General features: G+C 43.2%; 1 protein-coding gene across 1 annotated transcript in view; it reads right to left on the bottom strand.

The window, feature by feature from the left end:
• Positions 1 to 1,652: 1,652 nt before the first annotated feature.
• The window catches only part of COL3A1 (collagen type III alpha 1 chain), a 40,294-nt gene continuing 20,538 nt past the window's right edge, over positions 1,653 to 21,408 (bottom strand). Inside the window, exons 17-51 of the mRNA XM_046019055.1 lie at positions 21,055 to 21,099; positions 20,805 to 20,903; positions 20,551 to 20,604; positions 20,354 to 20,461; positions 20,078 to 20,131; positions 19,188 to 19,286; positions 18,834 to 18,887; positions 18,575 to 18,673; positions 17,932 to 17,985; positions 17,762 to 17,815; positions 17,391 to 17,444; positions 16,809 to 16,862; positions 16,440 to 16,484; positions 15,780 to 15,878; positions 15,588 to 15,695; positions 15,249 to 15,302; positions 13,536 to 13,589; positions 13,395 to 13,448; positions 12,661 to 12,714; positions 11,944 to 12,051; positions 11,450 to 11,503; positions 11,086 to 11,139; positions 10,732 to 10,893; positions 10,507 to 10,614; positions 9,291 to 9,398; positions 8,569 to 8,622; positions 8,380 to 8,487; positions 7,907 to 7,960; positions 7,432 to 7,539; positions 7,091 to 7,144; positions 6,889 to 6,996; positions 5,783 to 6,080; positions 4,348 to 4,535; positions 3,704 to 3,946; positions 1,653 to 2,749 (exon numbers count right to left, since the gene is read on the bottom strand). Of these exons, the coding sequence (XP_045875011.1) occupies positions 2,603 to 2,749; positions 3,704 to 3,946; positions 4,348 to 4,535; positions 5,783 to 6,080; positions 6,889 to 6,996; positions 7,091 to 7,144; positions 7,432 to 7,539; positions 7,907 to 7,960; positions 8,380 to 8,487; positions 8,569 to 8,622; positions 9,291 to 9,398; positions 10,507 to 10,614; positions 10,732 to 10,893; positions 11,086 to 11,139; positions 11,450 to 11,503; positions 11,944 to 12,051; positions 12,661 to 12,714; positions 13,395 to 13,448; positions 13,536 to 13,589; positions 15,249 to 15,302; positions 15,588 to 15,695; positions 15,780 to 15,878; positions 16,440 to 16,484; positions 16,809 to 16,862; positions 17,391 to 17,444; positions 17,762 to 17,815; positions 17,932 to 17,985; positions 18,575 to 18,673; positions 18,834 to 18,887; positions 19,188 to 19,286; positions 20,078 to 20,131; positions 20,354 to 20,461; positions 20,551 to 20,604; positions 20,805 to 20,903; positions 21,055 to 21,099 (3,252 nt within the window). The 3' untranslated portion in view covers positions 1,653 to 2,602. The remainder of the gene's footprint in view (positions 2,750 to 3,703; positions 3,947 to 4,347; positions 4,536 to 5,782; positions 6,081 to 6,888; positions 6,997 to 7,090; positions 7,145 to 7,431; positions 7,540 to 7,906; positions 7,961 to 8,379; positions 8,488 to 8,568; positions 8,623 to 9,290; positions 9,399 to 10,506; positions 10,615 to 10,731; positions 10,894 to 11,085; positions 11,140 to 11,449; positions 11,504 to 11,943; positions 12,052 to 12,660; positions 12,715 to 13,394; positions 13,449 to 13,535; positions 13,590 to 15,248; positions 15,303 to 15,587; positions 15,696 to 15,779; positions 15,879 to 16,439; positions 16,485 to 16,808; positions 16,863 to 17,390; positions 17,445 to 17,761; positions 17,816 to 17,931; positions 17,986 to 18,574; positions 18,674 to 18,833; positions 18,888 to 19,187; positions 19,287 to 20,077; positions 20,132 to 20,353; positions 20,462 to 20,550; positions 20,605 to 20,804; positions 20,904 to 21,054; positions 21,100 to 21,408) is intronic.

The following is a 21,408-nucleotide window of genomic DNA, read 5'->3' as shown; positions in this document are numbered from 1 at the left end:
AAGCAGACACACCCGCATGCTGTCCTGCAATCTCTCGTGAGATTTAAATACCCTGTGTGTCACAGTGGCCACTCGTCCTCCTCAGCCTTAGCTTTCCAGGTCAGGTCATTCCAGGTGGTCACAGAGTTGAGCTTGACCTGCACAGCCTGATGAGTTCTCATCTCTGCATGCAAACTGGATTTTCCTGTATTTACCCCTGACCAGTGTAAATATTTGATCCCAGAGTTTCTCCGTTTTCCTGAATTTCTGCTCATTGCCGTCACTGCTCTTACCAGGTGCTGGCCTAGTCAGGGCTCTCTGTTACAGACAACCTAAATCAACACTGGCTGTTTTAAGTAGAAATGTAATTTATAGATGTTGTCTACAGTTCAGGGAAATTTGGAGAAAGCTATAAAACCCAGGCTCATAAAATAAAACAGATATGAAGAGGACGCTTACACTCGGAGCCATGTTCAAAATCACACCCCAAGAGCAGCCCTGTGAAACGTCACAGCGCTGGACACTGATGCTGTTTTGGGCATAAGGTTGCTGGCAGAGCTAAGACTGGTCATCAACTGACCTCGAGAAGGTGAGGTCATCCTAAGTTGTCCAGTTGCACCCAAGTAATTGTAAGGGTCCTTTTATGTGTGAGAGAGAGGCAGGAGAGCCAATGTCAGAGTGAAGCGCTGTGAGGAGACTTGGACACATATTTCTGGCTTTGAAGATGCCTAAATTTAAAACTCCAAGTGATTTAATTTAATTTTATTATTAATTTTTAAGATTTTTATTTATTTATTTGACAGAGATCACAAGTAGGCAGAGAGAGAGGAGGAAGCAGGCTCCCTGCCGAGCAGAGAGCCTGATGCGGGGCTCGATCCCAGGACCTTGAGACCATGATCTGAGCCAAAGGCAGAGGCTGAACCCACTGAGCCACTCAGGCACCCCTCAAGTAATTTAATTTTAATGCATAATGCAAATTGGCTTTCTTACTGACCCTCTCTCTCTCTCTCTCCTTCCATATCTCTGTGTGTGCGTGTGTGTGTGTGTGTGTGTTTCTAGAAAGCTGCACAAGAAGCTGTTGAACTGGTTTCCTCCAGCATGGAGGGTAAGTGGGTTCCTGATGTGACCTGTGACTGGTAGAAATTTTACTTCTGAAAGTAGCATTATTGTTATACACCACAGAGAGGCAGCAAACTTCCGACTCTGAAGTCAAGTGTGCAAGACGGTACTTACAGTAAGTAAAAGAACACGAATTTGAAGGTGGGCCGAGAGGGCAAGGAGAAGAGGGTATAAGAGCCCCAGCCGGTGGCCGTTCTCGTTTTGCCAGACCCCGCTCACTCCAGTAAATCACCGGCATCCTCCTCCCTGAGTCCTCCCGGTTCCGCGACAACTGAACTGACTATGTTCCTGTTTCCGGCGATGGACTCAAAGGGCACGCCCTCAGTTTTCAATACACCCCAGTAGTTTCACCGAATGTGACCTAAAAATCCTCCAGATTCCCCACGGAGCACCACCTCTCTTCTGACCACAGCTTATTACCCCATAATCTTGAGGTCATGGCATTCCTAACTACAGAGTTAGAATTCAATATGTTTTTTCCAAGAAGATCACCAGAGTTCTTGAGTGTACACACGCATTTCTTATATCCATGAACAGTGACAAAAACCGCAAAGTTTTCATTATGATATTTTATTACGGGTGTCTGTAGGGAAAAAAACGATCAACAACCACATACAAGCTTACAAAGTTAAATTTCAACACATTCTCTGTGTTACTGTGACAAAAACGCCCCATTATTCGTCTTTTGTTGTTGTTGACTCTTACAGGATCCAGGGAGACAGTCCCCTGAAGTGACACGCCAATAAATGTTTTTACAGGAGACACGTACAGATGGTGTGCATTTACTTATGTTTTGAATGCAAGGCAGCAACTCTGCCCTAGAGCTTTTAAAGTGAAAGTACATTAGCACCATAACACGTGTCTTTAAAGCCTTCCCAGATATCGGTCATCTTGATCATTTCAGCAATGACAAGAAAAGAGAAAAGCACCTTTAAAAGCAGTTAATTTCCAAGATTAAAATAATTGTCGATTTTAAAATGTCTCTTTAAATTCTTGTACTACTTTTACCAATATTTTAGGAAATTATTGTTAATTTATATAATTTTTTTTTTTTTTTATCTTCCAGGTCTTCTAGAATTCATCTGTATTTCTGACCAGGTTGAGGTAGTTGAAACAGGGAGGTCTTTTCTAATTTCATGTTGACTATTTCAGAAGGAAAGGTTATCTTTTAATGGTAAGCCTAGTCATTGCTCTGCAAATGGGCTAGGATTCAAAGAATATAACACAGTGTTATTGTAAGAGTGTTGAAGTTTATTTATTATAGCACCATTGAGACATTTGGAAATTGGAATTGGTAAAAAAATAGAACAAAAAGCATTTGAACTGTATTTGGTGTAATAGCAAAAAAAAATTATCCTTTTTTGCCAAATTATACTTTTTCCAAAACTTTTGGAAATAAATAACTGGAATTGAGTTGGTCACTTGTACTGGTTGACAAGGTTAGGACGAGAGGAACACATATGGAGTGTGAAATTTTTTGCTGGGGTTTCAGAGAGAGTTTGGTTTATAAAAAGCAAACAGGGCCAATGTCCACACCGAATTCTTGATCAGGACCACCAATGTCATAGGGGGCGACATCGACAATCGGTAGCCTTACAGCCTTGCGTGTTCGGTATTCGAAGACTGTTTTGCCCCATTCCCCAGTGTGTTTCTGTAAAAAAGAGGGAAAAAAAATGTGAGCTATCATATTACAATTACTTAGACACTTCCTCTGACTGACCACATTTAAGAAAACAGTGTCCCTTAAGGGCATTTCCAACTTGCTGTGTTACCTTCCATGAATGTGAGATGTTTTCCATTTTAAAGCTATAATCATCCCAGATAATAAACCATATTGGGCTTTTGTAGAGATTGAGAGAGAAAGTGTGTGCACATGAGGAGATAGGGGTGGTGGGAGAGGGAGAGAGAATCTCAAGCAGGCTCTACCCCCGTTTGGATCCCCACCTGGGGCTTGATCTCATAACCCTGAGATCATGACCTGAGCAGAAATTGAGAGATGGATGCTTAACTGACTGAGACCCCAGGCAGTCTAATAAACCATATCATTAACCAAAGCCTTACAGAGCTTTAAGGTACATCCAGTACAGACTGCCAACGGCCCCCCATTTTCAGGAGGCCTGGTTCTGCTTGGTTACTGCTACTAGATATGATTGGTTTACTAAAAATTGAGTAAGTGTCTCATTATGGAATTGCTACTATTAGAAGCAAATTCTCCCTTTGCTTATAAGTGATAATAACAAAGGATAGATTCAAAGCTAACCTGTAAAATTAAAAAGAAAGCAGAGATTTTAGATTGGGTCTGTATAATAGCTAGCATGCCAAATGTATAGGAACCACCCAGATTATCTGATAAAGTTTATATTATGAATTTAAATTTCTCCTGATTTCCTTTCAGCTCGTTTTGCCTGCAGGTTGAGATGAAAAGTGCGTGTGTGTGTGTGTGGTGTTTAATATCCCTGCCATGAACCAGCAGATCCTATGAAACTCACACAAAATGTAATCATTTGTTCACTGCCATTATTTTTTTCTTCTTTTCAAAATAGCATGATTAAACTAGAAATGCTGAGATCGCTGTGGTCCACATCTTCAAAATGTCACTACTTACAGTGCAACCATCCTCCAGAACTGTGTATGTGAATTTGCTGTTTCCTTCGGCCTTGAATTCACCTTCATTTGACCCCATCAGCCTCAAGGCTTTCTTTACATTGCCACTGGCCTGATCCAGGTACGCAATGCTGTTCTTGCAGTGATACGTGATGTTCTGGGAGGCCCGGCTGGAGAGAAGCCGGAGGAATGCCAGCTGGACATCAAGGACGTCTTCAGGAAGCTCAGGGTTGCCATAGCTAAACTGTGATGGGGAAAAACACAATCGATCAAACACGTTAGTTGTACCCATATGTCCTAAGGGATTCATGCGGTACAGTATGGTCATTATAACACAGGTTAGTCATATATTTTGTGTATGAGTATTTTATGTATGAATATGTTCTTACTGCATGTGTAACACACACTAGAGTAAAACAGGGTTAAGAATTCAAAGAAAAATGCTTGCATGCAATGAATCATTCCACCTAACTTAGCTTTGGGAGAGAAGTTACGAAAGTTATAGAGGTCGTCACCTGGAGAGACAAAGCCATTGTGTTCTTCTATTTATTTGATACCTTAGCTTTGTGATGAAAAATTGGGAAGAACTAAAAAAGTCAGGCAAGTAGGAATGACTTAATTAAAGAACGGTATATCCTTTATTACCTGAAAACCACCTTCCATGGATTCTCCAAACCAAACATGTTTCTTCTCAGCACCAGAGTCCGTCCACCAGTTCTTCCGGGGAACACTCCCAGGACTGGCATTTATGCATGTTTCTCCCGTTTCCATATTGCAGAACACTTTAATAGCGTCCAACTTGCAACCTTGGTTCGGATCAACCCAATATTCTCCTGAATAGTCACAAAAAATAATGATGGGAATTGGTTACAAAATCCGGTAGTGAAATTTGGACCAGAATGATTTTGTTTATCTGTACAGCACTCATAATGTTGCTTGCTAATCTATTTGTATTTTATAGTATAGTATAATACAGAAACTTGTACTGAAGTTGTGGAGATTAAAAAGAGGTACAATAATTAGAATGTACTGAAGTAAAATACAGCTTCTTGTATGAATAATGATCTACTAAGCCAAGACATTTTGATTAGTGTATTGTATTTATTGAAACCTCTCCCTCTTTTTTTTTTTAAAGATTTTATTTATTTATTTGACAGATAGAGATCACAAGTAGGGAGAGAGGCAGGCAGAGAGAGAGAGAGAGAGGAGGAAGCAGGCTCCCTGCCAAGCAGAGAGCCTGATGCGGGGCTCGATCCCAGGACCCTGGGATCATGACCTGAGCGAAAGGCAGAGGCCTTAACCCACTGAGCCACCCAGGCGCCCCCTCTCCCTCTTTTTAAGATGATTATCTATTTAACATGGTTTTGCTAAGTAATATAAGCTTTTTGCCTAATCTAGATTTATGCCAGTGGGTTTAATTAACCCCAAGTCCCTGTGAATGATGCTCTTCTCTATCTTAGGTAATTTTCAGAAATGACTCCTAATAGAGGTAATGTTCCTTGTCAAGGTATTTGAAAAACCTGAAATAGTTTTTGTTTTTCAGAAAGAATTAACCCAATATGTGCAAAATCTTACAGTATTATAATTTTGACATAATTTTATGTAAGTCTGGGATTTTTCTTTTAACTATTTCTTAATATGAAAAAGCTAATTAGATTTATCACAAAAATTAATCTCATTAAGTAAAGATTGCAAAAGTTAAATTGCAAATTACTTCTGTACCAAGTTGTATGAATTTTATCCTGAAAATGCGGTGATCTCAGTTGCTTTATCACTCAGACAACTTTGGAATGATATGCAGAAACATCCCAAACTGTGACTTATATTACAATTTCTTCAAGACTGTCTTGAAATGTTCCTACAAATGGAATATTTGGGTTATTTATGTTCCATCTTAAGGATACCTGCCGTGTATACTTCCTGAAAATATCAAGTGGTTTCAACTCAACCGACATTCTTTAAGAACTCTTTCTGCTATGAAAGATCTGCTCACAGAAAAACTTTCTCTTCCCCAAGTTCGCATCTAAGCAGGCTCCTCTGTGCTCTTGTTGCCATGAGCATGGAGGGCTCCCGTACGTACCACTCTGGAGCTCGGGGTGGCAGAACTTGAGGTCTCGGCAGTTCCGAGCAGGGTGTTTCCGAGATCCGTCAGGACTGACGAGGCTTTCTAGTTGTCCGTTGACTGATTTGAGTGATGTCATGATCTCCTCGGTGTTGATTTTGAAGTCCATTGGTTCATCTCCGTAATACGGGGCAAAACCACCAGCTTTTTCACCTCCTGCAGCAGCACCCAGGGCAGCAGCGCCACCGCCGCAGCACGGACCAGGGGCACCAGGAGGTCCAGGTGGGCCCGGTTGTCCCGGGTGGCCTGGGGAGCCCTAGGACAGGTAAGAACAGGCATCATGGAGGTGTGCTTGCTCTTTGCCGAAGGAGTGTGTTGCCGGGCCAGGAAGATGCATCAGAAACAACTAATATGTCATCACGATTATTTTAAGAAAGGTTTCCTCGAGTTGTTTTGTGATCAAATGATAACCAACGGTGATAATTGTGTTATGAAAGTTATTGCTCTCCCCCAGGTACAAATCTGTGGGGTTAGAGCACAGACTTCACTCTATCATGTTTCCTTCGGAACAAAGGATGTGACCACTGCTAACTCCAACATGCCCGCGGGAATATGATCAGGAACCTCGATTCGGATCGCAGATTCGCCATTAACTCTGTGTCTTTGGGCTGATGACTTATCTGTGTTTCAATTACCAAATGTGTGTCTTGTGGGGATAACGGTTTTTATTCTGTTTATGCCAAAGATGTGAGATAGACAGTATCGGGAATGACGGTATTAGGAGCAAAACAGAAATCACGGAAGCCATTTGAGAAGATGTACTACAGGCTCACCAGTCATTATGGTGATCATAATTGTGTGATCTCCAGCAGAGTTCATTTAGTTAATTGGGCTTTTGCCTTCATTCTGACAGTGACTACTCTCTGGTCAAACTGTAAAAAAGGTGCTCTCTTTTTCTCTTGTTGTTATAGTGTGATGGAGAAAGGGTTGACCATCTCTAAAAGTCATTGTTCACTTTGTAAATTAAGTCAGGTGCTTGTACTGCATTTGACCCACTATCAAGTTTCCAAATCTCACAAAGTGTGTCTGGAGCGTAAAGGCGCGTAGTCTGAGCGCGGTCTTACCTCGGATCCTCTTTCGCCTCTGTTACCTCGCGGCCCTGGCGGTCCAATGGGGCCCGGATGTCCACTCGTGCCATCTTTGCCAGGGGGGCCACTGGGTCCAACAGGTCCCTAAAAAGTTACCGTGATATCACAACGCTAGACTATCTTCCAGCTAGAATATTTGGAAAATACGGATCTTCCAAAATCTTTCTATGTCACTTACTCTGGGGCCGGCGGGTCCTGGGCTACCGATAGCACCTTGGTGACCAGCGGGACCCTGAAAGGGAAAGAGGGTAGATATGAATGAAGACTTCTAGAAGAGCGAGGAACCGTACACTCATGATCCAGTCAGGAGCACGGGAATCGCGACGGAATGTGACTGTGCCCTTCCTTCATCTCCCACCGTCTCAGGCCAACTACTATTCTGACCAAGCCCTCGCATCCACTTCTCATCACTTTTAGCACAAACTTTTAAAGATGAGCATTTTTCCACATTGGGTCTTTCAGATTTGCCGAGCTCATCATGCACCGAAGGGGATTTTCTAACAAGGCGGGTGCACTTACTGGAGAACCCGGGGCGCCTGGATTACCGGGAAATCCTCGATGTCCCTTAATGCCTGTAGAGCCACGTTCACCAGTTTCACCTTTGTCGCCACGAGGACCTTGGGGACCCTTTACAGACACAGTTCAAATTCAGGTCACAAACACACATACATACAGGAAAAACAAAACAGAATTGGTAGCAATTAAATCTAGTTGATGACGTTCCATTAGCTAGAAATCCCACGGACACTGCCTACATGCAACACTAAAGATCCTTCTTGTAGTTTTGACCTTGGACTGCTAATTGCATGAAACCCCAGTAATTGCTACGTAAGTCCTTGGCCCCCAGGACTTTTTAGATCCTGAACTGCTTTCTGTGTTATCAACGCAAAGTTAAAATTCTGTTCCATGGTGGAGTATGTCACCATTCCCTTTCCTGAACATGCCAGGGGGTAGGACACTTCTTAGACGGTGGAATGGTTAAAAAATAACTCACAGGAGGACCTCGGGAGCCAGCAGGACCTGGAGCACCAGAAGGACCGGCAGGGCCCTGAAATAGAGACAGACACGGAATTGTTTATGTTTTGATAAAGCTTTGTTTTACTTAAAAGTTCTTCTCACTGTGATAGAATAATAGCGTGCATATTATTTTTGAAAGGTAGTGCCGTTTTCTCCTTCCAAGTGCTTTCTCTGCTTGTCTTGCTGAGGGTCTGACAGGAAGGCTGGAAAGTCTTGCTAATTCACCCTGCGCCCACCCACTGAACGTGCACTTGGACTGATTGATGCTGCTTCAGATTTAGTAATGATTCTCCATTAGCGACTGCCAGAAGCTTAGCAGATAGCTCTCTAAGAAACGAGTAGTGTAAGAACTAAAAGAAATGATAGTAGGCCATTTGGTTGGCAGATGACACATCTCTTCTACCGACTAATCCCTTTACTGAGGAAAACGGGTAAGAACAAAAAACTCACAGATTCTCCTCTGTCACCATTCTTTCCAGCTGGACCGACAGGACCAGGGGGGCCTGGGTGGCCAGGAGCACCAGGGGCACCAGGAGAGCCATTTTCTCCACGATCACCCTGAGGACAAATTCATAGATGCAACATGGGATCAGCTGTCACTGTAAAGTACCCAAACCGACTGTATCGATGTTCTTATACCTTGCCACCGGGAGACCCGTCTCGGCCTGGAAGACCATCTGATCCTGGGTTTCCCTGATTAAAAAAACAAGAAGGAGAAAAGAAATCAAAATCTTTCGAACCATTCAAATATGATCTAAACCATGTATTCTCCATGGTAGCAAGAACATCCTAAAGAGGATAAAAATTGGTTCTTGGGACTAAACAATCTTAGCTATTACAATGGCGGTGGCCCTTCAAAGGGTCTACTTCAGTAGATAAGCTACACCCGTGGCACTAAACTTCACAGGTGAGAGAGAGGGAGAAGTGGTTAGGAAAAAAAAAGTCTAAAAAAATCCTTAGGAAAGAGATAACAAGTAAGAGGGTAAGAAATAGTAATTTAAGCTGATAATGGAAATCTACAATTTAAGAAAAGACTTCATCACAGATAACGGGAGCACATTTTCATGCCGAGGAATGCTATAAACTGGGGCCTTCCGCACCCCCAACTTGTGTCTTTATTCAGCTTTCACAGTCTTTTCCATTAATGACCGTTGGTTGGGCAAATACTAATGAACATGAACATTGATGATGATGATGATTATATATGTCATAGAAGAGATATCTTATTAAAGGAAGGAGGAGAACTTTGGCATGTGGCAATATTTTCACTCTTAGACATTAAGACACAATTTGACCCTTGCTTAAATAAATTACCAGACCCTGTACGGATAATTGGCTCTTTCCTGAGAACCAGTGCTTACATCTCTTCCAGGTTCACCAGCTGTACCAGCCAGACCAGGAAGACCCTGGGGCCCAGGAGGACCACGTTCTCCATTGTGACCAGCAGGTCCTGGTTTCCCACTTTCACCCTGTGCACAAAGAAATAAAAGACATTTTATTTTAACTTACTTTACCCTTTGTTAACTTTAAATTATTTTTTAAACTTACTATATCTTAGCAATCAATATGTTATGAGATTTCCTTACTTTTTGAAGAAAAGCTTTGTTTTTTTAAAATTTTTTTAATTTCTTTTCAGCATAACAGTGTTCATTGTTTTTGCACAACACCCAGTGCTCCGTGCAACACTTGCCCTCCCTATTACCCACCACCTGGTTCCCCCATCCTCCCACCCCCTGCCCCTTGTTTTATTAAAAACTCTATTGAATTAAAAATTCTATTGAACTCTAAGAATTCCTAAATCTATCCCTATCATTGAAGAAGAGCAAGGTTCTTGTATTTTCCTACTTCCAGGTGACTCTGGCCAAAGAGCTGAACAATGACAATGATCATGCCATTTAGAATACGTTCTAATACGAGATTTATAAATGAGACGTGGCCATTTTAGAAAAAAAATAATGATTAACCATCAGGAAATTATAGGTTTACAGTGACCACCAGAAGATTATATTGAACATCTGACTCCATTTAAAAATATATATATTTATTAGATACGTTCATATAAATTGAATATACTTAAATATTATATCTTCATTTCATTAAAATATAATACAGAATTTAATGACCTCATTTGCGAAGTGGATATTTAAGACACTAACTATAAGATGCTAGTATGTTGCAGTAATATTAGGAAAGAAAATTAGAAACAACTCAACAAATTGAATTGATGCAAAATTGGTATTAATGAAAGGCTTTCATGCATCTATAAACTGACTATTTCCCTCTGTAAAACTGAAAGTCAGCAAATTAAAGAATGCTCACACATCTCCTAGCAGAGGTATTTAAGGTGGCAAGTTATTTTCTGTGATATCAGTTTCTTAGTGTTAATGTTCAAGGCTGCCTATGATGGGCATTGCTTTTGTGTTCCGTAGCCTTAAAATAAAATGCATGCTTCCTGAAAATCTGAACATATCAAGCATTTGCATCTTTTACAGGAAAATTCATGACGTGCTTGCTATGGTTAAGTGATCTCCAAAGGCTACCAGAGGAAACAGTGCAGGAAAAGACGGCCACACTCACCTTGACGCCCTGTGGGCCTGGGCTTCCCCTAGGGCCTGGCATGCCTGGGGGTCCTGCGAGACCCCGAGCTCCAGTAATCCCGGCAAGTCCCAGTGGGCCTGGAGCTCCCTGTTGAACAAATAAGACAGTCTTAGCTCTTCTCTCTGTGACTCTGTTTTCCTCTGTTGAATTCATAGTTCAAAATAAAACGGTATTGTCAATCCACAGAGCAGCATGGTCACTCACCGGAGGGCCTTGGGGGCCAGGTGATCCCTTCTCTCCGGGCTGGCCAGGGTCACCCTTAGGTCCAGACAGCCCAGGGCTACCGGGAGAACCATTGTTACCAGGTGGGCCAGGGGGACCGTCCTTGCCTGGAGCACCGCTGGAGCCAGGGGGGCCTGGGTTACCCTGCAAAGAGAATTTTTGAAATTTGAGTGTTTTATAATGAAAAGGTGAATGTTTCTTCCCACTTTTACCTGCATTTTACATGGAATGTACTACAAAGTAAAGTGGCAATGGGTGGGTTTCTCCTCGCATGCATATATGATTTATGAATATTCTTTATGGAATGAAGAAAAATGATTTTTTAAAAATACTTACATTATTACCAGCAGGACCAGGAGGACCACGACCACCAGGGAAGCCAGCAGCACCCTGCGAAATGGTAATGTATTTTTGAATTTCAAAACTGAAGCAGAATGAATAATTAACTCTTAAAAACAAGAATAAAGGGTAAGAAATGTGATCTGCTTTCTACCCTGGGAGATTTATGGTTTGCTGGTTTTCCTTTCAGAATCACATATGACATATGATTAAGGGATTATAGTTTTTATGCTCTTTCGGGATCTGGTGCTTTCAAAGTCATTTTTGTACAGATTGATACTAATTAATGCATTGATACTAATTGATACTAATTAATTTGAATCACAGTTTAGAGACACCAGTGAGGAGACTCGATACTTACGGGACCCCCAGGACTGCCACGTTCACCTTTGACGCCAGGAGGACCGGGGGGACCCTATATGGAACGGAGGCAGAAAGGGTTGATCAGAATTTCAGCAAAATCAAAATCTGAAAGAAGCCTTCAGCCTTTGCAAAACAAGTAACTCTACTTATTGTGATAGTCCTTTTGCAACGCAGCCGTATACCCGATCATTCTGCCGCACATTTGAAGCCTGTGCATGGCTGTACGTCAGTCAGATCTTAATAAAACTGGGCTGGGGGGGCTACAGAGGACCTACACATGAACAGACAAAAGTCCACAGAACGGTGACTCCTGGAAGTGGTCAGAGCCACTGGACTGGGGTCACATCCAGACTCTGGGGGCATCAGAGTCAGAACCGTACTGCTGGGAAGACGATGCTCGTCACCTTGACACGCTCTCCCCGGATGGGGTCTTGGACGGTGGGTACACTGATGCACTTTCCACTCGGAAACTGGGTGAGAGAGGACACTCACCGCAGGTCCGGCACCTCCTGGAGGCCCCGCCAGGCCAGGGGGGCCGCCTTCACCCTTCTCGCCAGGAGCACCTCTTTCTCCCTTGGCCCCGGGCTCGCCATTCTGTCCCTGCATTCAGAAAGGACAGCCACCGTGAGCGGATGCCCTTCCCAGTACCCCCCGCCTATCCCGCTCTTCCTCCGGAAACACGATTCTTCAGGTGGCAAGTTGTTGAAACACGCTTGTGAAGGAAGGTTCTCTGAAGACGGGCCAAACCACAATCAACAGAGATGCTTCCAGGATAGAAGAAAACTATCCAGGAAACGTTAAAATGGATGTTATTCACCCGAAGGGAGAAAACCTCTCTGAGGATTGTGCTTTGGAAAGGAGCAGCAGTAAATTCGCCCAAAAAAGATAAGGCCCAGAGCAATGTTAATGACTTTCATCTTACATGGAATAGCTTTCAAAATTGTCTTAAAATCTAGGGTATCATGTGAGCCTCATTAATGAGGCATAACGGCAAGTCAAGTGTTTTTAATTCCATCTTTTAAAGGGGTGGAGTGAAGTAAAAAAATCACACACACACGCACTCAGGAAGGGGGGGTAAAATCACCTACAGGGAAGGAGAAACTGAGGCCTGACTAGAATCCAGATTCAAACATCAGTGTCTCAGCAAGAGAGGGGTTCTGGGCTGTAGGACAGCAAGACAGGGGTTCTGGGATGCGCGTTCGTACTCACAGGAGCACCAGGGAAGCCCGCGGGTCCTGGAGGCCCATGTTCGCCTCTCTCACCCTGAAGAGGAAAACATCGTCATTGGTCACGGTGAAGACACCTTCGCACAGGGACAAGGATATATCACCCTGGACATCTCGTCTCTTTCCTTCAAGCAGGAAGGAACCAACATGGCGCAACTGGTGAACTTTTCCACTTCTCAGCGAAACCAGGAGTGGACCCACCAGAACCTTCCATTCCTCCCGCCTCTGATCGTGATGTTATTTATAAGAAAAATAACCTGAGAATTTTGAGGGGTTTAACACATGCAATCATATGACTTCTAAAAAATGTGGGTATTTAAAAATATACTAAAAGGGTTACTTGAGAAATCAATCAATTAATTAATTAGGAACATTTACTATGTATCTGTCCTGAGTTGCAAATCCTGAAGGGAGAGAATTCTGTTTAGATCTAGAAGGTGCCTCAGGCAAGATCCTGCAGTTTAAGAAATATTATTTACAAATGTATATTATTTGTGCATTTTAAATTTTTTTTCCAGAATTATTTAGGATAGACGGCTTGATTTAAAACTGTCTCCTGTGAATTTTAAATTTCACTTGAACCTTCTTTTGCTTGTCACACAATTCCTGAAAATGTCATCCTTCCTTAAGACTCGGGGCAGAGCTGCTAAGGAAGGAAGTAGGGGTCACAGCTATCTGGGTGGGGTATAAAGTATGGGGAGAGTCATCAACACTCACAGGGCCACCACGGGGACCAGCTATGCCTGGAAGTCCAGGGGCACCACCTTCACCCTGAAAAAAGAGGAAAAAAAAACTTTGCCCTGCATCCCAAAAGCTGGGGACATCTTCTTTTGGTTTCTACGTAGTATGAAGCATTACCTTATCTCCAGGTTGACCAGCTGGGCCAGGGGGACCAATGGGACCAGTAGGACCCTAAAGAAAATAGAAATACATTTTTGATTTTAAAGATGAAGTTATTAATTTTATTAATGAGACTATAGAGACATAGCAGTCACCTAGTGAACTAGACACTATGACTTCTGTGGTGGTTCAAATGGTGCTTCCCGTGGTGTGTAAATGTCACCGGGCCGACAGCATCGGAGAGTCTATGCAGACGCCTCTAAAGGACGGTAAGACTCAGTGGAGCTTGACTGATTCATTTTTCTTTCCATTGCAGAAGGTAAGTGATGTGGTGTGAGATCTTACAGGAATAGCTTTTTAAGAACTGAAATGCCTTATTGAACTGCCTGATAGTCCAAAATGTTTAACTACTCAGAATATAAATGTACATATTAAAATTTCCAAATTGACATTTTCGAATATGAGTTTTACCAATGTATGTGAGGTCTTAGGTGGTTTTTTAAAATTGCATGATGGCCTACCCACCTGATCTGTCAAAAGTGCAAGTCCTATGAATTCCTTGAAGGCGACAAGGCTAAGTATGACACGTGTGTAATGACTTAACTGTCGTGCTTCTTGGCTGCAGTCCTAGCTGGAAGATGTTTGTTTTAAATGGTTACTTTGAAATAGTTACAGATTCCCGAGACGGTGCAAAAGAAGATACAGGAGGATGCGGTGCACCTGTCTCCCAGCGTCCTTCAACGTTGATATCTTTTTTTAAAAATTATTTATTTATTTATTTATTTGACAGACAGAGATCACAAGTAGGCAGAGAGGCAGGCAGAGAGAGAGGGGGAAGCAGGCTACCTGCGGAGCAGAGAGCCCAATGCGGGGCTTGATCCCAGGACCCTGAGACCATGACCTGAGCCGAAAGCAGAGGCTTTAACCCACTGAGCCACCCAGGCGCCCCTCAACGTTGATATCTCACACAACCTGGTACAATATCAAAACTGAGAAATGCAAAGGGACCATGCATAGAACTGATTCAGGTCTTACACTCATTCGTGCTGGTGTGTGTGAGGATGAGCTCTAGGCCCCATTAGGAAGAGTGGCCTGGTATGATGCCCACCCTAATCACGACGCTCAAATGTGCAGTTGCCATGAGGCTCTCTCACATGCCCTCTTTCAGTCCCACGCACCTTTCTCTCCCCCATTCCTAACTCCTGGCAATCACCAGCTCTGTTAGCTCACAAGTGTTGCACGGAAGGAATCCCGCGGTATGCACCCTTTTGAGATGGACTCTGTGTCACTCAGCCCGTGTCCTTGAGGTTTGTGTAAGTCGTTGCATGATTTCCTTGTAGCTAATGTTGCACTTACTTACCACTAAGTAGGATTCTGTGGTATGACTGTATCACCAAATTACCATGTGCATAAAATAAAAAAAATTCTTTCTGAACAGTGTTGATTATCTTGGATTTTAGTGACTTGGATTTATGATGACTTCAGTTTGTGACCTTAATTGTATTTTTGAGGTTTTTCTCTTCTCACATCAGTGTTGAACCAACATCAGGTAATAACAGATATAAACTAGGAATTTTAAACATCAAGTCACTGTGGTCTTCCTAATGGTCAGAAAGGCAAACCGTGGTCTAAGTGATGGTGATGAGTTTTTAGGACCAGCAGAAGTCAAGACGGGGAAGCCCTCCGTGTCACACTCAGGGAAGTCCTATTTGTGCCGCACGGGGTACTCACCCTGGGACCGTCTTTCCCTGGAGCTCCATCCGCCCCCGCGCTGCCCGGTTCGCCCTGTTGGATAAAAGCCGGAGTCATCACGTTAGAGTCGGATAAAAGCCAGAATCATCAGTTTAGAAGCAGCCGCAGCGAGACTCGGCCAGGAAGAGCAGTGACCCTGAGGACGTGCATGATGGCCAGTGAGCGTTTGCACGAACAGTCACTTTAGCAATAGCCTCAAGTGTCCCTTCCTAGAAAATGGCAACATTAATTCTGAAAAGAGGTTGCTTTGCAGCAGTGTTTCTTGCCTTTCACCCAGGAAGTCTGTCCCGTGTGAGTCAATCGCACAGAAGTGCCTACCTTGTCCCCCTTTGGGCCGGGCCCGCCAGGGCCTCCTCTTTCTCCAGGCATCCCTTGCAGACCAGGAGTGCCGGCAGGTCCGGCTGGCCCAGGGGGACCGGCAGCACCCTGAAATCGAAGGACAAAGGGTGAACCACCGGAAGGAAAGGGAGTGCATTTTGTAAAGTCCAGAACTGGATCGTGCAGAGTTACCTTTCCTCCTTCGGGACCAGGGGGGCCAGTTCCACCTCTCGGTCCCGCGGGCCCCACGGCTCCTGGAGGGCCTCGTTCACCCGGGGCTCCCGAATCACCCTGGGGGTAGGAATGCAGAAGAGCCCTGCTAGCCAACCCAAGGCTAACAGCAAACAAAAACACCCTAAATTGTATTACTTTGATGTAGACCACTGGGGAACTTATATTTTTGAACAACTGGGAAGTGCTGGTAGTTATAAAAGACATTTGATCAATGGAGCGAGACGTGGAAACGGAGACACAGTGTGAAGGAGGGAACCTCCATACCTGGTCTGATGAGCTACCTCGGACACTCTTATGACTTTATTCACGGGGGAATTTTTTTTAAGCTTTTCTACCAACAGTTTTCCTGTGCAGAGTCAATGCCCTGTAAAGATTTGTCTTTTGCAATTTCAGGCCCATAGCTGCCTCCTTGGTATTTATTCACGTCAGAAAATGTGATTTTTCAGATGGAGCAAATCTAATCTGCAAATGTCTTGTGTTACCCTGTGTACTCGCCAAATAGTTGCAATGTTGGGCTTCTAAAGAAAGACCATTTTGCTTTGATACACCAAAAATGAATCACTAGTCAATTGCTCTATAAAATGCTGAAGAAATTAGAAAACAGATGGAAATACTTACCTTGCCTCCTGGAGTTCCAGGTGAACCGGATTCACCCTTTGGCCCCTAGAAGATCGGCATTATATGATTAGGCCTCCATCAGAATGCATGTTGTAGGAACATAAGCAAGATAACACACGTGACTGGCTTGCATTTTGTACCATTTGTTAAATCTCGAGCTATGTACGCTTTCTTTCATTTTATGGTAAAATGGAAGCTTTCCATGTGATACCTATGATTAAATAATTTTTCTTTGTTGAATATTAAAAAACTATATGTTAAAACTCAGAAACTATGGCATGAGAAAATGCAAAAGCTAATAACTGATAAATGATTACGATTTATTCTTTTGGTTTCTGAGCTCTTTTTAAAAAGGGGCATGCCACTTACTGGTTCGCCGGGTTTTCCATTTTCTCCAGGAGGTCCACTGGTTCCAGGCAAACCCTACAAAGAATCATATTAGCACTTCAAACACTGCTTACAGAAAATCTTAATGTATGTTTCTGCCAGGTATTCAAACTGGCTTTAATAGTCTTTTCAAGGCTACAAAATTTGTGGATCTCAAAATCCAGTGACAGAGAAGGGACAACCATATCTTCCAGACTTAGTGTTTCTCTCCCTCTAGATTTTCTACCGCTGTACATGAAAATGAATGGATGAGTATGGTAAGATTGATTTAACTATGTGGATTTAAATTATTACAAAAATAAGTATAAGCATAAAAATTTTTATTAATTAATTTAAAATTAATTAAATTAACTTTAATTTATTAATTAAAAATTGACTAATGCACTTATTTTATTTCAAGGGGGAAGACAGACCACAAATTTTAAGCTTAAGATTAATTATAATTTAGTAGTGTCATCCAAAATTGGAACTGCCAATTAGCTCAACAAAGACAGCTCTTGAGAGGAAGTACTGAAGTATCTGGGAGAAGTGGAAACCCAGGATATGACAATAATAAGTTCTTACTTGTAACCCTTGTGGACCTGGAGGTCCTGCATCTCCTTTGTCACCGGCTGGCCCCTGATGTAGAAAAATATAACGAGATGTTCTATTATAAAATATCCTTTCATATTCAGTCCACACAGTTTTCTTTTCAACAGGCTCATTGCTTCATTGAAGCTTAATGGTGTGAGGAAGGGCAGAGTCTGGCCTACAGAACTGATGCGAGGGAGACACCTTCACTTCTAGTTGGTCACCATTTAGCTAACGAGGTAACCAAGCTTCAAAACCACTTTGGTGAATCATGATGACATCGCGTTGGTGACGATAGGATTCCCAGTCTTTCCTCTGCCCCACCCCCACTCACTTCCGTCTCCAAGTTATGTGAGCGAACTTACAGTAGGTCCTGGGGGACCCTGAGGTCCAGTTTCACCATTCTTTCCAGCAGGACCCTAAAGACAAAAAAAGCAGTTAGGGAAGCAGAGATAATTGAGATCATGAACAGAAGCCATAGGATGGAAACGAATGCCTCTAGAGAAAGCTGGAAAACGTAATGAAAGCTGCGTACCTGAGGGCCAGGACCTCCAGGGCCACCTCGTTCTCCATTCTTGCCAGGTGCACCCTAAAGAAGTAGCCAGTATTTACTAATTTTCAGAAGGAAATCATTCAGTGTTCTATTCCCTAGTAGTTTTTTTTTAAAGATTTTATTTATTTATTTGACGGAGAGAGAGATCACAAGTAGGCAGAGAGGCAGGCAGAGAGAGAGGAGGAAGCAGGCTCCCTGCGGAGCAGAGAGCCCAATGCGGGGCTCGATCCCAGGACCCTGAGACCATGACCTGAGCCGAAAGCAGAGGTTTTAACCCACTGAGCCACCCAGGCACCCTCCTAATAGTTTTGATCTGCCCCTTTTATACGCACATGTATGCGTCCACACCCCAAAACTCCTTTCTAGAACTAGATTGCCATAAATTTCTCTACTCTTTCCCCAGAACTCAAAACTCAAAACTCAAAAACAAAAAAAGAAAGGAAAAGAAAACACCAAAAAAAAAACAAAACAAAAAACAACTCCCTGTCTCACATGGTATTTTGATTTTCATATATTATACCATGCTTTGAAATAGAGATCAGGTTTTGGCCATCGCTGAACTCCTATATGGAAAGGAAAAGCTTTCTGTCAAATATTTATTGAAGAAATAAAGGAAGGAACTCACATCATTTCCTTTAGGACCAGGGAAACCCATGACACCAGGCTGACCTCGGGGACCAGATGGGCCTGGAGGACCTGGTCGACCACTTTCTCCTTGACTTCCCTAATGAAAAAAAAATTTACATGAACAGAGGTTTTAAGAAGATTTCATCAAAATATCAAAATATCTATATCAATACTCTAAAATATACATCCATGTAGGCCAAAGTGTGCATTCCATTATTCACTGGGCTTATCAAATGAGATGTTAAACGTGTACATACGGGAGGCCCTGGTTTTCCATCACTGCCTGGCCCTCCTGGGCTTCCGGGCATACCCTAAAATGAAGAAGTTAGTCAGTCAGGCATTTTAAAAAGATAATTAAAAATATATATGTATATATGTGAAATTTTGAGATTTTCTATGTAGCCTTTTATTCGCACACATTTTCCTGTCTATGTCTCAGTCAAGTGTTCTGTTTTCCCTCAATCAGTTCTAACCTTCAGTTATTTTAAGAGTATTTTGTTTTGTCTTGAGGCTATAAAAGTACAGTCTGTTTTACGGAGTCTTTGATCCTCCTTTATTTGCCTTTCTTCTTATTAAATGGCAGTGTCAAGCAAGCAAGTGTTTCTTGGTACCCTCATTCCTGGACCTCCGGGGACACCATCTCGGCCAGGTTCTCCAGGAGCTCCTCTAGGCCCTGCGGGGCCAGGACCACCACGCTCCCCAGCGGGACCCTATGAGGTGAGATAATTCAACAAATAAGTAGAGAGCCTTCATTGACCTTGACATTGATCACATTAGGTTACAACTAGAAAGCTTCCTTCTCTCTCTTTCTCTCTCTTTTTAAATATTTTACAGTGAGAGAGGGAACACAAGCAGCGGGAGTGGGAGACTGAGAAGCAGGCTTCCTGCCAAGTAGGGAGCCCGACGCAGGGCTTGATCCCAGGACCCTGGGATCATGACCTGAGCTGAAGGCAGATTCTTAACGACTGAGCCACCCAGGCACCCCTTCCTTTTGTCTCTTAAAGACAGCTGGTGTGCTGCTGACATGCCACAAATTCACTGTTACCTATTAGCTTGGGTTATCATTTTTTGAATATTTGAGGCAACTTTGATGAACATCACATGACAGAAATATTCAGTGGGTATCACGATACATTTCTGTGTGCACAAAATCAAATATCCTTGATGATATAAAATCGTATTTGTGTAGTATTTTAGAGTTCTCAAAGAATTTCCAAGCATTTTAATTTACTTTATCCTTGCAATGATACCGAAATAAACGGCTCTCAGTTGACACATACGCTAGAAAATTCTCATAGAAGCTAAGTGACTTGCTTCAGTTACAAAGCTAGGAGAAGAGCTGAGCAGAGGCAGGAATCATGACTGTAAACTGGAAATTATTATGATTTTTAAAGTCCAATGTATTTCTTTCAGATATTTAGGTTTCAGTTAATGGGAAACTATATGGAAGAACATAACGATTTGCAGTACCGGCATTTGGGAAAACAGAAATTAAAGTCACCTTTTCTCCTGGAAGGCCGTTGGCTCCCGCAGGCCCTCGGAATCCAGGCGCACCCTGGAAATAGTGAAAAATAAATGTTTCAGCCCAAAGCATGAAAACTTTTTCATAATTTCTGAGGAGCAATAGAGATGTTCTTGTGTTATACAAGCCTCAAAAGCAGTATTTGGGATTGAGTACTCAGCTTAAGAAAAAGCATGGTCTCCTCACCCTGAAGGTCAAGTTCTATGTGAATGAAAGCGATCCTGGTCTCCGTTGAGATGCCTGTGGGAAACGTACCCTTTCTCCCGCAGCTCCTGGAAGTCCGTTCGCACCAGGCTCTCCCGGAGAACCATCTTTGCCGTCTTCACCTTTAGGTCCTGGAATACCTGGAGAACCAGCTTCCCCCTAAAAACGATGCCCATAAAGGGATAAATCTGGTTGCAAAACTGTCAGCTGAAATAAGAAATAACCCACTGTGTTGGGGTAACACTTACACGTTCACCACGTGGCCCTGGCTCTCCTTTGGCACCATTTTTACCAGGTTCACCCTAAATGAAACAAAATCTTGGTTTAAAAACAGGGAGTCCAGACAAACAAAATCAGCAGCGGCAACTGCCAATGCCGTGGTAAAACCAGAGCAAAACCAGCATAAAATCAGCTGAACAAGTACGAAAGTCTGCTGTTTATCCTTCTTCCATGGGAACGGAGCCTCAGCCTCCAAGCAACCAAGGGAAGCCATGCAACTTACTGCACCGCCGCGCTGTCCAGGAACACCGTTGGTTCCCGCTGGTCCAGGCGGACCCCGGGCTCCCATCAGTCCAGGAGCTCCAGGAATGCCAGCAGGACCCTAAAAATAGCCCCAGAACACCAACATTAGTCAGACGTGAGCTCTCTTCCCCGAAGAGCTGACAGACATCGCCAATGGACAGTCATGCAAAGGGCAAAGGAAGCCGATAACGTGTGTGGCTGACACGAGGGAGGGGGCGAGGGCAACGTACCATTTCACCTTTGCCACCGGGACTACCACTGCTCCCAGGAGGGCCCTGCGAGGGGAAAAGAACGTATTAAAAATAATGTCACTAGTGAGCGGACATTGCAGAGTAAGCTCATTGGTGGGCGTTGGGCCTTGTAGAGATTTGCCTCCAGCTGTGGCACAACGCAGGCAGGAGAATGACCAGTGTCTGGATAAAGTAAAGACAATCTGCGCTTGGTCTGAACTGTTAAGTAATAAATAGAAGAGGTATTTAGTCCTGTTTCTTCCTCGAACTGCTGTGGTCGAAGACCCGCGGGAGCACAGTCTTCGAAGCGTCCGGTCCCTGGCGAACTCTACTGCACTTTGTCAAATAATCGTC

The sequence above is a fragment of the Meles meles genome, chromosome 9 (assembly GCF_922984935.1).
Source record: "Meles meles chromosome 9, mMelMel3.1 paternal haplotype, whole genome shotgun sequence".
In the NCBI taxonomy this organism is placed as follows: Eukaryota; Metazoa; Chordata; class Mammalia; order Carnivora; family Mustelidae; genus Meles; species Meles meles.
Note: the sequence above shows the minus strand (reverse complement) of the source record. Positions and strands in the feature narration are given on the sequence as shown.